Below are 11922 nucleotides of genomic sequence, written 5' to 3'. Positions count from 1 at the left end.
GAGGTCGAGGACCTTGGGGTCCACTTCCTCACCGGAAGATGTGACGGGGATTTCCTCGAGGAGAGGATCCACATGGTCCCGTTGTGTAGACATGATCGTTTCCTCACGCGGTTAAGCGTAAAACGAGGTACGAAGCTCTGATACCAATTGAAAGTAGCCTAGAGGGGGGTGAATAGGCTACACCTGAAAATTTTCACTAAAAAACTTCGAGATAGGTTAAGTTAAAGTTGCACTAGTGCAAACCGGTTCAGTCGATTTTAATTACAACTGAACAAGTTTGAACCTGCTCAACTTAAATTAGATAATCTATTGAACAAATACGAAGTAGTGAAGAATATAGCTAAAGACTTGCCTTACACAAAATCTACTCGAATGAATAATATGAACCAACCACCGAATATAAAGCGCTTAACAAGAACACACAAGAACACGCGATATAATCCGAGGTTCGGCAACCACCACAAAGGTGTCCTACTCCTCGTTGAGGAACCCACAAAGGGTCGGGTCTTTTCCAACCCTAATCCTCCACAAGCCGACCACAAAGGTCAAGGCAATCTCTTCTCAAATCAGCTTAAAGAGCGGGTGATACAAACTTCTTGGGGTCGTCCACAAATTTGGAGACTCCCAAGCAACCTCTAACCGTCAAGGAACACGAGGTTCCAAGAGTAACAAATCCGCACACGGTTAAGTTTGCAACGAGCTCAAGAACAAAGAGAATGGGAGAATCGAGATGAAATTGACAGCGAGTTCGATCGAGTTCACCTCACACCAAGGGTCCTTCAAATGATTGAAGGAGATGCGATTGCGGGTGTGAAAGGTGAAATGAATGCGCTTGTTTGAAGGTTGGTCAGCCAAGAATTCGTGGGAGAGGCAGAAGTGAATGAGAGAGAGAGTGTGAGGGGGTATATAAAGGATCCCCCAAAAGCTGGCAGCCGTTGGGAGAAAAAGAGTAAAAACCGGTTGAACCGGTTTTCAGACCGGTTGAACCGGTTTCTACCAGGGGGATCCCGGTCCACTGAGCTACTCAGCCGGAGACTCAACCGGTTTCAAAACCGGCTGAGTAAGGAAAAAATTCGGCTCAACCGGTTTTAGAAAAATATCTTCTGCGACTTTTCTGACAGCTCTGACTGTCAGACAGGTCAGAGCAGAGGTGGCAGGTGAACAGTACCGAAACCGGTTGAACCGGTTTCAGGACCGGTTGAACCGGTTTTGGGGGCTGAAACCAAATTTTGAGTATTTTGAAGAGAACAAAAGCGGAGTCTTTGTGGGAAGTAAAATTTGTTTTTCTCAAGGGCATTCATGATCTGGAAAAATGATCTCCAAGATGTTTTCAAAAGATTTTGAACTTGGCTCATTGCACAACTTACTTAACCGTCGCGGATCCCTCTTAATTGCACGGTGATTCCTATGACTCAAGAATTATAAATTTAGCACCGTCGTTGTTTCTAAGCACTTGGAGCATGCCATTTGATGTGGAATTTTAAATCCGCTGTGCTTTATACTTTTATGCTCGTAAGATCTGTGCTTCTCCTGTCTGTAGAATTACTGTGTACATACTAGGAGCAAACTTGTTAGAATCTTAGTTTGTTTTGTCATTAATCACCAAAACCCTCAATTAGGGTTGATTGCACTTACAGAATACTTTTCTTTGCTGAGTGTTTTTCGACACTCAGCAAAGTCTTTGCCGAGTACACTCGACAAAAAACCCTTTACTGATAAAGTATTTGTCGAGTGTACTTTGCCGAGTGAAACACTCGACAAAGCCTGGAAGGTGAGTCTGGTAGTATATGGCCTATTTTAGGCAGATGTGGCCTCAGTCAATGGCCTCCTCTGTCTTATTGCTCCCCAAGCAAGATCTTTCTGAAGATATATTTAGGTTGTCTCTAGTAGATCATGCATAGGGTCGTGTAAAACATCGTTTTACCTTGTATACTATAAAAGATATGATAGAAGATGGGATGAATAAGCTATTGGAGACAACCTTATAGAGGCGCTCCATCAGCAGCCGTCTCTGCTAATGCATCTTCTAAGGCAGTTGTTTTTGATAGCTGTCTCTATCAATACTACTGTTTATAGATGTGATTGTTAACAAAAGTCACATGCGCAAAAGTACTTTCAGAGGTGGCTTATTAATCAGAAGCCACCTTTATGAATGATATTGTGTATAAGTATCAAACCCCCTTCTTTATAGTGATTTCTGTTGTAACCCAAGGAGGAAAGTAGGGAGGCCTTGAGCTACCTCCCAAATATTGGAAATCTTGGGGGCGCATTTTGATTTTGATTCCTTTCATGGAGGAGGCATTCAAAGGTAAGTAAATGTAAATCAAGCATCTTTTGGAAGTTTTAATGGTAGATTAATGTTTAATTAGGGTTTTCATTTTTCTCTTTTTTCCATAATGGTTGAGGCATTGTGGATGTATTTATATCAAATCTTTGAAGGTGTTGTGGCAAATTGAGTAGGAACAAGATTTTACCATAACTTAGCATATATATATATCTTCATTTTAGTGGTATTCAGTAGCTATTACGATAAGATTAGTTTTCATCTAGATTTAGATCTCTGTAACTAGAGTTTCGGATTAGTTTTTTTACCTTCAACATTTATATTACTTTTACTTTAGTATATGGGATTAAGTTTATAGCAAATCTTTTTCTGCATTGGGCTACACGCCTTGGCTCCAGACAACCCAAATAAAGACCCCAAGTCTCATTTTAGCATTTGGAGTCAGATGATGAAGATATATTTCATATTTTTCCAAAACCTCTGCAACTATCTTGTGCAGAGGAAACCGTAGTCTAGCTTTGAAAAAAACGTCGGAACGCCACTACTTCATCTTTCTCCAAGAGTGGGATAGTATCCTTTCCCCAAAGCCTAATAATTTCAACAAGCTTTAATCTCTTCATCACCTCAATGTGACCCTTCTTCATCGTCGATTTTCCAAAAATCACTTGACTGGCTTCGAGGGGGGTTATTGTCGTCGTCTTCTTCAAACTCAAATTCTTCACAATCCTCACTAGATTTTTTGGATAGATCAGCTAGGATGTCTTTAGCAACTTCGGTACCTTCGGCAACTTCGTCAGTCACAACTCTCTTAGCAGCACCCAAGTACACCATGATGGTAAGCTCAGAACTCATCCCTTCTCTAGCCATCTACAGAGCTTCGAAGGTGGCAGATTTTGGGATTCGAGAAAAGCATGCGAGTGAAGTAGCTTTGGAGGCAATGGAAATGGCAGCAGCAGATTGGCGAAAACATGAAATATCATTGCCTGGCCATTAGTGCTGCAACTCAATTTATAGTTGAAAGTGCTAACTTCGAGGAGTTAAAAAGCCCTCATTCGCTGCATGTGGGCCAAATTCACTTTTCAGTATATATATATATATATATATATATATATATATATATATATATATATATATATATATATATATATATATATAGTGTAGGCGTTCATGGTGCATGGTTCTGCCCCCTCCCCCCACACCCCGCGCCAAGGGCAAGGGCGCCGATTTGGCAAAGTCCACCAAGGTTTCCAAGACGGGCGTCAAATCTGAGGCTGTCGTCGCGGCTGGGAAGGCGAAGAAACCGCTGGCGGCCAATTCGACCGCGGATGCCAGTGCCAAGCCGACCAATCTCTACTACTATTTAAGACTATAGTGTAGGCGTTCACGGTGCACGGTTTTGCCCCCTCCCCCCACACCTCGCGCCAAGGGCAAGAGCGCCGATTTGGCAAAGTCCACCAAGGTTTCCAAAACGGGCGCCAAATCTGAGGCTGCCGTCGCGGCTGGGAAGGCGAAGAAGGCGCCGGTGCTTGCCGACGCCAAGGCAAAAGCCAATGCGACCGTCATCAGCAAGGAGGAGTCGGCGGCGGAGGTGGAGGTTGAGGAGGACGTGGTGTTGACCAAGCAGGCAGAGGAAGGCATCAACAACCTCATCTTCGAGTTCCAGGACCTGCCCAGTCGGCTGCAGGAGACGCTGATGCCAGACCTAGCGCGCCTCTCGCAGCACTCCAAGGTGTACCTGTCCACGGTGAACGCCGGGATCGCCGACGGCGTGCGCCTGATTCTCGGCGGCCGGTGGGTGGTGGTGGCCGCCTCCGCGGCATCAGCGGCGGTGCTGTTGCCGCTCTTCATGCTCACCGCGCTAGTGCGGCGCATGGGCCCGTACCTGCCGCTCCTCCACCGCGCGCTGCTGCTGGCGCAGGCGTACCTCGCCATCTACTCCGCGACGCTCGCGCTCATCGTGGTCGCCACGGGGCTGGAGCCGCTGCGCTTCGTCCATGTGGTCTCCCCCGCCGCCTACGCCTGGACGCAGGCTGCACAGTCACTCGACTTCATGGCCTACCTCGTGCTCCAGCTGGTGGACCTCGTCGTCGTCTTTCGGGCACCGCCTCCCTCGAGGACGATGGCAACGGGACGCCGCCAAGGCCCTCGAGCTCGCGCAGATGGTGGTCAGCCTCGCCGCCGGCATGCACTACTTTGTCGTCGTCTTCCACCGCGCCATGGCAGGGGCCGTGCCCCGCGCCAACTGGCGCGTGTACGCGGCCTGCTTCGCAATCGTGTGCGCCTGCGGGCGCGCCGAGAGGAGGAAGAAGGGCTACCTCGCGGGCACTGACCGCGCCGCCGAGGAGTGGAAGAAGAGCTGAGCTGGTCGCGTCAGGAACAGAGAGAGGGAACTTCTCTGGGAGAAAAAAATCCCAATACGATGGTTGGTGGAAGCCCAACTGCCCATGTGCGTGAACGTAACCCAGAATTTAGGAAGAAAAAGGAGGGTATAAAAGTAAAAGAATACGGGAGCAAGTTATGATTTTCCTTTTTTTTCTTCCCTTTTCTACATTTATTATTTATATAACATGTTCCCCTTAAATGCATTAATAGGGTGTTTGGCCGAGGAAAGAGGTTGTCCATCATTTTCTTACTCCTCATCTTGGTCATCAACCATGATTGTTCTTTTTTCCTAGTTTTCGTGCTCGCTCAGTTCGACTACCTCATCCCACCGATGGGGATGGACAAATGCAGCGTGAATGGACAAGTGTAGCGTGGATAGCGACAACGTACACAAGGCGGGCATGGTGATGAACGAGTTCCCATCAGTGTGTACGCATCGAAGACGTTGGGGTGTGCGGCGGCCATGTCCACAGACGGTTGATGAGCAAGATGCTCGGGCGCATTAGGGATTCACCGCTGATCAGGTTCGGCACATACACATGTGGCGCGTGCGTCGTGTCGGGCACGCTCAAGTGGGACATGGCCACTGTCATGGAGTACAAGGGCCTACCCCTGCAGCAGGCCGTCGACTACTATGTCAGGGGCACGATGCAGAATATCCGAAGACAACTATTATCAATAATTAGCCAATATAAACTATTTACAAATCTTTACTAATGTTTACAAAATAGCATATCCCTATATCATTGTTTTTGAGGAAAAATGGTGTATTAGTATTGACACATCGCGTATCCATAAGAAATCTCATAATTGATTAATAACATCTTGTTGACCACAGGTGTAGCTATTAGACAATATATGGGTTTGATATATGAACATTTATGGTGTTTAGTTGCTTCTTCTACTTTGTTCTAATTGATGAATAAAAAATGAATGGGTCTTTCCTCCTTTTCCTCCTGTCGGGAGAGCACATCTCATGAAGTGATCCAAAATTAATTACTACTAATGCTTTTACCAGCGATGTTCGTGTACCGTCGCAACGTACGGGCAACTAACTAGTATATTATATATATACAAAAATGTTTTCAATAACGAGCTCCATAAAAGTGTTTTCAGACCTTCAGCATAAAACCTCCTTTGTTTATTTTGTGGTCCGAGTCTATTATAGAAAACAAACTAGTACCATGAGGGGTACTGTTAGGTGGATGCCTTAGCCGAAGGTCCCTTGAACTAACAAGATTTAACATTTAAACTGCTTCATTGTTCACTTTCAGAGCAAACCTCGTCACAACGAATGAAGCTAAAGGACGAAGCTCCAAACCCATTGTTTAGTCGAAGCTCTTCAACACAATTGAAGCAGCAAGTACATGACAAAGAAGGGATCAGGAGACGAACACGACATGCCTTCGAAAGGAAAGGATGAGGATCTCAGCAGATCTTGTACCTTATATGTATAAAGTTGAAGGATATGATTGTAATTTCATACGAAGTTGTACTCCAGATCGCCATTATAAATAGAGGTACAATGTCATGCATTAGGAGGCAGGGGTTGATAGAGCTCTTCACGGAATCGCTCAGCTTACAAAGTTTTAATACTTTCTTGACTTCAAACCTTCGTTGAAGCTCCCGAAGGTATCATTATGAATTTGTGTAACCAAAAAGGAATAAGGACGAAAAAACATGATTATGACGAGTTGATTTAAATGTTCTTGTGTATTCAATTCCTCACTTGTTATACCTTGGTTCAAACCTTCTTTCTCTAATCAATCTCTTCATAAAGGGTTGATTAAAGGAAGAGGTATCATTGTTTTAAATTGTATTGCCTTGTTTATGGTTCCATGCAGGAATCTGAATAGGTAAGAACGGTATGTATACGTCAAGTCATAAATACAATTTGAATTTTGGTAGAAAAGATTCAAAAAGTTAATGAAATATATATCAAAAGCGGTTTTAGGCCTCATTTAGCCCCCTTTAGACCCGGCAAGAACTTGAAGTGATTTGACGGGAGCTTAGCCCCGTTTAGGCCTTATTTAATCGGGCTGAGAGAGTTGGACTCATATTTTAGGCCCAACATACTTGAGGCTTTTAGGGTGAGATTGGAAACCGAAATCTTCTTGGGATCCCTTATTTCCCAAGGTAAATAATCTACGAGAGTGACATTTGAATAAGATAGTTAGTTATATATGGGAGGTTGGGGGATTCCTCCCTAGGTTTAGTCTCCCTTCCTCCCAAAGACCCAAACTAGACCTTATATGCATGTATACCACATGGCAACGAAGAGAAAAGGGCACACCCAACGACCGACTAAACCCTGGACTCGGTATTCTTAAGTATATTCTCAAAGTTGGAAAAACAGGCTTCTGAAGAAAAGGTCGAGATACTGTTTTTTTAGCTAAACACTTAGGTTGATTCTCGCTTGTCCCTACCAGAATCATGCTATCGGAGAATGAAGAAGTAAATTTTAAGAATTAAGAATGTGTTCTTCCACCAGAATTACTCAATTAAGAATTAGAAATGAGAGATGTACCAAACTGATCCTAAAACACAAATTAACTTAAGTAAGTAGCATGTCTCAGGCACCAATGGAAGCAGCAGTCATATCACAATCAGAATGAAAAGGTTTGTTCCCCCTCTCGATAATTTACACGCGTGGGCATTGCACATTCTTCAGACCCTCACATACAGCTTTTTATCCCGGTAAAATCAAAGACGGCATGCAGCAGCGCATGACTTGGCATTGCTCGGCGGCGTGGCGTCCGTCCTTACAGGCTAGGCGTCCTCTCGGCGGCGCCGGAGATGACGGTGAGCAGGTTGTTGCCGAAGGGGTCGCTGAGGTGCTTGGCGAGGTTCTCCACGGGGCCTTCGCCGGTGACGTAGGCCTGGATGAAGAAGGCGAACATGGAGAACATGGCCAGCCGGCCGTTCTTGATCTCCTTCACCTTGAGGATGGCGGCCTGGTCGGGGTCGCTGGCCAGGCCCAGGGGGTCGAAGGGCCCACCGGGGTGCAGCTTGTCCTCAAGGTCCAGTCCGTTGGTGATCCGGTAGTACTCGGCGCCGCCGACGAGGATGACCTCCGCGATCACGGCCACCACCAGGTTGATGGGGATGCTGTTGCCGAAGTAGTTGAGGGTGTTGCCGTCCAGGAGCAGCGCGCCGGTCTGCATGCGTTCAGGTGACACACATCATCCATGAGCTTTGGGTTCAGACTTTCAGATTCAGATATTGCTACTTTGTATCTACCAGCTACAAAATGTGAAATCTTTGGAAAACTACGTTCTGTAGTGTGATGATTCTGAGAGGTGGTGATCAGGACCTTGAACCAGACAGCCTCAGGGCCACAGTTAGCGCCGAACTTGTTGCAGGCCTCTGGGATGACAGCGCCAGCGGCACCGAGCATGGCCCATCTGGCATGGATCAGCTCGTAGGCCTGGTACCTGCACCACGTTGATGGTAGGATAAGTTTGCTGAATAGTTGGGACTATAATCCAATTATTTGTTTGTGTATATTCACAACGGTTAAGCTGTGAAATTATGTGTTTGGGATATATGAGACTCACTTGGCGAAGTCCTCTGGCTTCTTGCCCAGGCCAAAAGGGTCGTAGCCATAGCTGCAAGTTGCAAGAACAAAGATTATTTCAAAATTCATATGCTGGTTGAGCTTGAGAGGTTGGCAGACGTGTGTACTTTCAGATCGAATTCTACAAACAGCAATGACGCACCATTTTGGTGAGAAATCGCATTTTGGCACAAACTATTTTTTTTTCAAGAAAAAACTTCTTTTGTTCTGCATGCTCTATGAAATTGCCACTATTGTTTAAACTGACTTGTAGTACTAACTTGATTTCATTAAACTACCAACTGAAGTCTAAATTTTCTGAAACAAACGGAAACCCTTATGGGAGCCAAAATTGGAGTCATGTGACATACTCTCCAGGGACCTCTCCGGTGAGGTACTCCGGCACCTCCGACCGGTCCAACAGCCCATCCGGCAGGTAGATCCTCCTGTCAGGACCTAATGGGACGTAGAACAAGAGACAATTACTATACAAGAAGCTTCAGAAGATTTTCATGGGCAAAGACCAATATCTCAAACGTAAAACAAGAGACAATTACTACAGAAGAAACTTTTTTCATGGCAAATTAAAGCCTCTATCAAACGCTGAACAAAAGGGAACTCTGAAGCAAATTCGGGTCCTAGAAGTTGTGCACTCCCAGCACCTGGAGCCAGGTCTACTCACCATACCACTTGGCGAGCTCGTCGCTGATGTCTGGAGAAGACGACGATACCGCAGCGGGCTTGGGCTTCTGGGCAGGCTTCTTGCTGAAAAGGGAGACAATCTTCTGAGCCCCCGCGGTGGGCGCTGCGGTGGCGTAGCGGGAGGAGCCCGCGAAGTTGAGCTGGGTGCCCAGAATCTTGGATGGAGCGAGCGCCGCCATTGTCGGAGACCCACAATTCAGAGAAAGATTTGCAGCAAAAGGGGATGGCTGATGGGTGTTTGTGGAGGGAAAGGCGAGCTAGTTTAAATGGATGGAAATGAGGATCGGAGGATGCTGTGGGCCAAGCAGAGATTTGGCCATAGGAGCTGCCATTGGCTGGGTGCCCATGGGGGCTATCTGTTGCTTGGATGCGATTGGGCAGGATGCGCTTACTTGGCAGATGAGGGTGATGATGTGGCAGCTTTAGGTCCTCTTCTGAACTTGTCCGTTAGTTAGGGCCAAATGGTCCAAACAGGATAGCGAGACCAAAGGGTTCTTCAGTTAGGGCCAAATGGTCCAAACAGGAGAGACATAGACCCAGAGGACCAGGGGAACCAACCAGAGTAATGTAAGGTTGTCCATATCAGTAAAGTTAAATACACATGTAAAATACTTTTATACATAACACTTTTTCGTCAGACATACTAGTTTAAAATAGACGGTGGCGAGGATAGCCTGAGAGAGACAGTCAGTCAAGACAACAATTGCAGGCCACACACTGATATCAGAAGGGTGAAAGAAAACAGGCACGAAACAGATTCACCTGAAGCTCATAGCATCAATTTTCCTCCAATTTAACATATAAGTGATGAGCAACCCAGAATACAGTTCAATGCAACTAATAAATATCGACCAGAAATAATATGTATTATCTCAGGATCCTACCTAAATACAAAGCTACTAGCTGACGAACAATAGAAAGAAAGTCACGACATGCAACAGGCTGCATTCTAGGGCCAGGTCCTGCCTGTTCAAGATAACTGCTGCTCGCAATCTCCGTTGATACAATTCAAGGCGATTATAGAGACAACAATGCAGTGCTGCCGCTCAACGCCATTTTTCGATTCCTTTTGATGTTGATGTCACAAGCTTCTTGGTGTTTATAACCAGCTCGTCAAATAAAGCACCGACAGTGTCCCTGGAAAAGAAGAGGGAGAAACGATGAGCAACACACCACACAACCATAGGAATGTTATTTTATTAGCAAATTGCAATTGGTGAAGTTTTGTCCAAGACTTGACATATCCTGGAAAAGGCAATGAGATGGAAGACCAAATAAATCTCATGCTACTTAATATTTTTGGCTACTGACTACAGTATGTGTTATAATCAGAGAACTTTGAACCATCTTCCCAGGGAAGAACAATCATCTAATTGAATGCCCTCTTCCTAGAGACCACGGTTTGAATCTTGACAGCTGCAGTTTTTTTTATATTTCGCTGGTGTGTGGGGAACGCGCGCGTGGGGAGGGGGACGACGCACAGATGAAACTCCTGCTTTATATTAGTAAGTACATTGTCCACCACAGCATGAGTTCTTGGCAAAAGAGACCTCAGGATAAGCAAATGTTATGAAGCAGCAACGTCACATGTTTCTGAACTTTGGCCTAGCCATGAAGGTGAACCATTCCTCTTTTCAGTCCACTTGTGTCAAAATGAAAGACTGTTTGATGGCCAAAGATTTTCGGCCCACCATGATAGCTACAAATCAGAGCGCTTTCGTACAAGGAAGAAGTATACATGACAATTTCATCTTAGTTCATCAAACAGTGGAAGTTTTACATCGACAAAAGGTTCCAAGCATCTTCCTCAAGGTCCATGTTTCAAAAGCTTTTGATTCGGTATCCTAGGCCTTCCTTATGGAGGTTATGACACATTTGGGTTTCAGCTTTTCTTGGTGCAATCTGATATCAAACCTGCTGTCAACCTCCACTAGTATTTTGTTGAATGGTGTACCAGGAGGGGTCATCCAACATCAATGTGGGCTTCGGCAAGAGGACCCCTTATCTCCTATGCTCTTCATAATTGTTCTGGATGTGCTTAATAGCTTGTTTGTGAAAGACAGGAGAGGAGCTTTTACAGCCGCTTTCCCAACGAGTTTCTGGACAGAGGCTGTCTCTGTATGCAGATTATGTGGCCTTGTTCACTAAACCTGTTGATGAAGAGCTACTCATTACAAAGGATATTTTGAGCATCCTTGGTGCAGCCTCTGGGTTGCAAGCAAACCTCCAGAAGAGCAGTAGTATCATTCCCATCTGTTGCCATGGATTGAGAAAATAGTAGACAAGCTACCAAGTTGAAAGGCATCACTCATGAATAGGGCTGGTCGTGCTACAATGGTACGCTTTGTACTGTCAGCCATGCCCATATACTTGTTGATTGCCATCAGTGTTCCAAAATGGTTCAACAAAGCTGTTGACAAAATCAGAAAAGGGTTCTTATGGAAAGGAAAGGATAAAGCCAATGGAGGTTGTCGTCTGGTTGCCTGGGAAAAGGTCACTCGGCCACTGGACTTAGGTGGCTTAGGCATCCCAATTTAGAGGTCATGGCTTGGGCTTTACAGACAAGATGGCAGTGGCATAAAAAGACCAGAGCACAACGACCATGGAATGACCTGGAACTTCCCTCCCATTCTAATGCATTAGCATTGTTTGCCACAGTTGTCACTACAGAGGTAGGAAATGGGAACACCACCCTCTTCTGGACAGATTGCTGGATACTTGCACATTCAATTGAAATTCTTGCACCTTTTGGTTTTGCACAAGTATCACCCAGAGTTAGAACTGTGGCTGAAGCTTTGTACAACGATTCTTGGGTCACGGATATTCAGGGAGGGCTCTCTTGGCTGGGCATAATTCAGTTTTTTCATCCAATTAGATGTCCTCTTTGTGATCAGGAAGAAGAGGCAATACAACACCTTTTAACATCATGCGTTGTTGCTAGACATGTATGGTTTAACTTGCTTGTGCCTCTGAACCTTGCAGCCTTAGTCCAGACAGC

At 45.5% G+C, this 11922-nt stretch overlaps 1 protein-coding gene and 2 pseudogenes across 1 annotated transcript; 2 read left to right on the top strand and 1 right to left on the bottom strand.

The window, feature by feature from the left end:
* Nucleotides 1-3458: 3458 nt before the first annotated feature.
* On the top strand, nt 3459-4644 carry LOC109945674 (uncharacterized; annotated as a pseudogene).
* A 353-nt stretch (nt 4645-4997) lies between these two features.
* LOC109945477 (probable isoaspartyl peptidase/L-asparaginase 2) lies at nt 4998-5421 on the top strand (annotated as a pseudogene).
* Nucleotides 5422-7205: 1784 nt separating this feature from the next.
* Nucleotides 7206-9144, bottom strand: LOC542320 (chlorophyll a/b-binding apoprotein CP26 precursor). The gene is made up of 5 exons (NM_001111904.2): nt 8905-9144; nt 8594-8678; nt 8224-8274; nt 7980-8100; nt 7206-7824 (listed from the first exon to the last, which is right to left on the bottom strand). Exons 1-5 carry the CDS (start codon nt 9101-9103, stop codon nt 7429-7431), a joined length of 852 nt encoding a protein of 283 aa, NP_001105374.2. The 5' UTR covers nt 9104-9144; the 3' UTR covers nt 7206-7428.
* Nucleotides 9145-11922: the final 2778 nt, after the last annotated feature.

This window comes from Zea mays, chromosome 4 (assembly GCF_902167145.1).
Source record: "Zea mays cultivar B73 chromosome 4, Zm-B73-REFERENCE-NAM-5.0, whole genome shotgun sequence".
Taxonomy (NCBI): Eukaryota; Viridiplantae; Streptophyta; class Magnoliopsida; order Poales; family Poaceae; genus Zea; species Zea mays.
Note: the sequence above shows the minus strand (reverse complement) of the source record. Positions and strands in the feature narration are given on the sequence as shown.